Source organism: Saccostrea cucullata, unplaced genomic scaffold (genome assembly GCF_032062105.1).
Source record: "Saccostrea cucullata isolate Sc308-1 unplaced genomic scaffold, CSIRO_AGI_Scuc_v1 ctg4355, whole genome shotgun sequence".
In the NCBI taxonomy this organism is placed as follows: Eukaryota; Metazoa; Mollusca; class Bivalvia; order Ostreida; family Ostreidae; genus Saccostrea; species Saccostrea cuccullata.
In genome coordinates, this window is record NW_026918840.1 from 39,221 (window position 1) to 44,239 (window position 5,019).

The 5,019-nt window shown below is 30.6% G+C and overlaps 1 protein-coding gene across 1 annotated transcript; it reads left to right on the top strand.

The window, feature by feature from the left end:
- The first annotated feature begins 1,031 nt into the window (after positions 1–1,031).
- Positions 1,032–4,590, top strand: LOC134272144 (uncharacterized). Its single transcript, XM_062754398.1, has 3 exons — positions 1,032–1,599; positions 2,017–2,172; positions 3,654–4,590. The coding sequence occupies exons 1-3, from the start codon at positions 1,377–1,379 to the stop codon at positions 3,845–3,847; spliced, it is 573 nt and encodes a 190-aa protein (XP_062610382.1). The 5' UTR covers positions 1,032–1,376; the 3' UTR covers positions 3,848–4,590.
- The last annotated feature ends 429 nt before the right edge of the window (positions 4,591–5,019 follow it).

Here is a 5,019-nt window from a genome sequence, read left to right on the forward strand (position 1 = left end):
CAATATATCAACTGAGTGACTCAGGTGACCTAAAAAAACTGAGAAAGATATACACCTGTACTTCCAAATATGTTTTTAAACATTAAAGAAAATGTAATGCTGAAAATTAAATGTTTTTTATTTGGATATGATTTCACTAGTGAGTTTGTTTCATTTGTTACTCAAGATTCATACTCTTTGACTTAACTTTCATTATTTTTTTTCTTGTGTAATTTCTAATATCTTATATATTTAAGTGTTACAGCCAGTTTGTTAAGTTTATTAAGTCGAATTAACTCTAGCTTTGATGAGCTAAACTATAGAAACTCTATTAAAAAGATACTTTGCTCTTGATGTTTTCCATAATCAGCATACGTGCAGGTTCAGTAAAAACAAATTTTGTCCTGTGTATCAGAAAATCAATGTGCGGTGTTTTTATATAGTAAAACAAAGAACTTGAAGTGAGATAAAATATACATGTTAAGTGTTAAAACTCATATTTTAAATTTTAATACAATTGCAATACAATGCTAATAAAAAAAAAGAATGTTTATTAAAATATAAAAACCAAAGAATTTTGATGAACACCTATCAAGCACAACGATCATCTGAAAACCATGTTTGCCTGGAGAGATCGTTTGCAATATTAAGTTGAAGAATGTTTCTTGTAATATTTTATCGTTGTTAAATTGCATTACTTTAGCGAATAGTAGCTTTGTGGATTTTAAGAGGCAAAAATATACATTTGATATATTTTTATTTACGCTATCTTATAACTGTTTAAACACACATCTATATCTCTCAGGGGTATAAATCGGGGGTATGTTTTAAAAATTCATGAAAAAATACATATTAGAAGAAGGAATTCGCAGTGGGTTTGAATGATTTTTTTTCCCTCGGAGTCAAATTTTTTGCATACATTTTAGCAAAATAGAAACAATGAAATAAAACAAACGTTTTCCTTGCATTTCTTTGTATCTCTCCGTGTCACACCTTAGATGTACATAAATCTTGATCCGCCTGTGTACACAGTCTTTCATCAATCATTGCATAGGTGGATACATGTATATCAACAACTATCTGTAAAAGAGAAGATTAAACAAAATCATTATTTTTCCTCTACAACCATTGGTGTGTACAAATTACCGTACTCTGGCTTTTTGTCGTCACTTTGATTTACGATAAACAGGTGAGGCGATGGGATTAAGCAATGAGAATATATGACCTGGATTGACATGACGCTCAGGTGAATTGGAACGGAAGCCATTTTTAGTCAAGGAAAACAACACTAGGTAAACTGTGCGCCGACGTGCAGTCTTGCTATTACATTCACTGGAAGATGGTGTGATGTTTTGCGTTTGGTTTTTGGATTAAGTGATTATTTTTAAGTTCCCAGCATGTTTTCACGAAGTGTGACAATTGTACTCGGACTATGTTACGTGGTTTGCACGTTACTACAAATAACAGGGTTTGCTACCCCAGCCTGGGTAGTAAGCGATTATAATGGAGAAATTTACGAATCAAATGGACTGTGGTATTGTATTACATGTCGAGATGGTGGTGAATGCGAGGCAAAAACTTATCAGGAAATTCACAAAGAATATAAGACGGCGGAAGGGGGTATGTAGATGTATTTTATAAAATTACATGTAAACTAGAATTGTTTATATCAAGCACTAGGAAGTAAATTTTCTAAATTATTCACTACAGTCCCGTAAATTGATTCAAAATAAAGTAATTCTAATCTAAGTTCTTCTTTTTCCACAATATATAAAAATATTTTTAGATTATTGTTTTAATAAAAAAAAAATTTGAAATTTGATTTAAATGTGATGACGTTAGTTTTAATGTTTTCATTTTCGGAAAAATAATTTACATAACAGATTATGAATTTTTACCAAAAAAGTAATTGTTTCAATAAGGTTTTAATATAGATTCCAAATTGTGATTTTTTTATTTCAACTTTCACATGTTAAAATAATTGAAACTGAAGGAAACGCTCAATTATATACATTGTTTAACCTCTTCTCTCTACAGATATGGTATATGCAGACCAAGTTAGGGAGATTGTGATAGCGACACTGTCCGTGGCTTCTTCTCTGTTTGCCTGCGTTCTTCTCCTCATCAACATATGCGTCAAATACCAGCGACCGGTCCTTTCTCTGATATCTATTCTGTTCACCTTTATTTCAGGTAAATACCTTTTGTGTCGCATAAATTTATCAAATAATTTTATTTATTACAAATTTTATTTAATATTTTTATTTTCTTAAATTTTATCAAATAATTTTATTTCCTACAAAATATATATTGTTTTTGATCAGAAGACGTTGTATGACGATGAATACACAAGAAAATCATTTCTTCAATGAATTTATACAAAATTAAAAAAAATGCATTTTAATTCCCATCAATTCCATTCAGAACAACGTTGTGTTTGATCAAAAAAGACAATTGTGGTTTCCGTGTATTATTGGCGATGCAAAAAAAATTAATAAATATCAATCAAACTTTCCGAATTTTATTCTTTTGGCATACCAACACAGAATTCTAAAGATCCGAAATGAAATATTCATGAAAATCGCAGCGAATGTCAAACAGTTGGGGGGCATTTTTTAGTCGTGGCTTTGATGAGATAGCGGAAACATCGTACAGAATATGTGATATGTTTCTAAAGTTAAGTGATTAATCCAACAGTAATTCAATGTATTTTAATTAACATTTGTAACGGTGCAAACTGTTTATACTGACTTTTATGTGGATTGTAATATTACATTATTGATTCATCTTGTGGACTTGTGGTGAATAAAATGGACCTTTTTATGTTAAATAGATTAGGTGTTTAGTTGTTATCTTTATATGACAGGGAAGTTGCCATTTTGCTCCGAAATGTAATTTTGAAAAACTAAATGAACTTTACATAATAAATTAAAGATAACGACGACATTGATTAAACTGCACTCAAGTAAACAAATGTTCTGTTAGTCAAAAGAGATCTGTCAACGTACATTCTGTTTGTACCTTTCTCTTCTAGTATCAAATCTTCCATGATCATATTGTACGCAATTAAAGGGCGCGCAAAATGTGAAGAAAGCCCTCAATGTTTATTACACAAACACGTCATAAAAAATCTCATAGAAATATAAACGTACAAAGTGTATTTAGTTAATCAAGCATTTTGATTTATAGTAATCCCTCATCCTTCCGAAATTTGATAAATGGGCACAGGATGCAATTGAAGACGGATTACGCACGCTTTTGCTTTTTCTCGGTCGAGGGTATAAATGATTCATGTTAGTAATTGATAGAATTTTAGTATGTTCATCAGAAAACATAAGAACTATTTATGATAAACCGTTGGCAATAAGTGATAAAGTGAATGCGTAAAGTTCCAAGCCCGTCGACAAAATGTGCGATATGGAGATAAATTCGTCTTACACTATTCAACGTTAACCCTTCTCTTTCTATCGTCAGAAATCACAAATTCGTGTACAGATAACAGTACTTTTTATAAAATCACGTTAAGGCCTATGCCTACGTGCAAACTCGCAGTAAGAACGATTCCTCAACAAAAAAGAATGTGGATTTTTTTTAAGGAAACTACGCAACCTTAAATTTTGAAATTACAATGTAAAATGAATTTCGGTTGTCAAGAATTTTCAATTTTATTTCAGCTTCGCTGCTATGGACTATAATCGCATCGACTTTGGTGCCAATCGCAATAGAGCAGACGAAGACATACGGATTTCCTTATTCGCTGTTCCTGTCGGCTCTCGGCTCTTTCGGGTCATTAGTACTTGCCATAATTTACCTGGTCAAACTGTTGCAGGTCATGAACTCTCTTTCACCCACATATCAACCTCTTTAAGAAAGAGACAATTATGCTGTGGAAAAATGAATAAATTGGAGCAACAGGAGTGTTTTATTTGATTATATAGTATTTATATCTAAAATACATCATGTTTCATATCAAGAATATACACAATCGGTGATTTTCTCATAAATCCACATGTTTTGTTGCTTTATTATCTATATACAATTGTATATATTCTATGTATTGTCCCTACCTTGTTTATTCTGCTGTTATAAATTATAATTGAAATACAATCACGTTATTTGTTACGGTGCATTTAACTTTACGCATATATCTATGTGATATGTATTATATGTTATTGTTTCTTTTTTTTCCCCAAACTCTTCACTTCACAATTTTCCTCCATGCCTCAACATAATTATATGGTTAAAATCTATTCTACTATTTCTGTCACTTGGACAGAAAACATAAATTGATCAATTTAAAACACCATCAACACTTGCATAATAATATATTTATATTTTTATTAACAACATCTATTTCACAATGACATAACTGCCATTCCCGTTTTACAGAGAAATGAAAATTATCTCCCTAAACTGCTACTTTTTTAGCTCGTCGTATTTTAAATGAACTTTTTAAAGTGTTCTTTCTTGTTAAAAATATTTTATTTTACGTTTTGATTAATATTTTTCGTTCAAAAATTTAAAACAATACCTGTTGTAAACTACCGTGTGAAAACACTTGTTAATCTTTTCCGACATTTATTGCTACAAAATAAATCTATTTTGTCATCACTGTGTCTATGTTGGTACTCAGAGCTATATATTTAACCACAAACAAGCGAGCGCCATGGGAGAGAAAGTCAGAAGAGGCTTTTATTATGACTACCAAGCAGTGGTTCATATGTCTATGGAGAGTCTATCGGGGCAAACTGTCAATCAACGTTTGCATGAAATCATCTAAATAAAAAAGACTAGTTTTCGATAATTCAACTTCAGTGAGACTATAAATGTAACAAATATATCGTTAAAAAAACTCACTCTGAGTTAAAATGAAGTAAGAACGCTCGCAAAAGAAAGCATGTACTTGGTTAGACATGCTTTTATTTGTTTTATATATATATATATATATATATATATATATATATATATATATATATATATATATATATTCACAACTGTATTTTAAAAATTTTTTTTGGGTTTATTTTTGTATTGCTGTCC

Bases quoted from the DNA above. Each gene is read 5' to 3' on its own strand.
- LOC134272144 (XM_062754398.1), top strand. From the start codon at position 1,377: ATGTTTTCACGAAGTGTGACAATTGTACTCGGACTATGTTACGTGGTT. The intron at 1,600-2,016 runs GTATGTAGATGT...TTCTCTCTACAG, and splicing joins ATATAAGACGGCGGAAGGGG to ATATGGTATATGCAGACCAA. The intron at 2,173-3,653 runs GTAAATACCTTT...ATTTTATTTCAG, and splicing joins TCTGTTCACCTTTATTTCAG to CTTCGCTGCTATGGACTATA.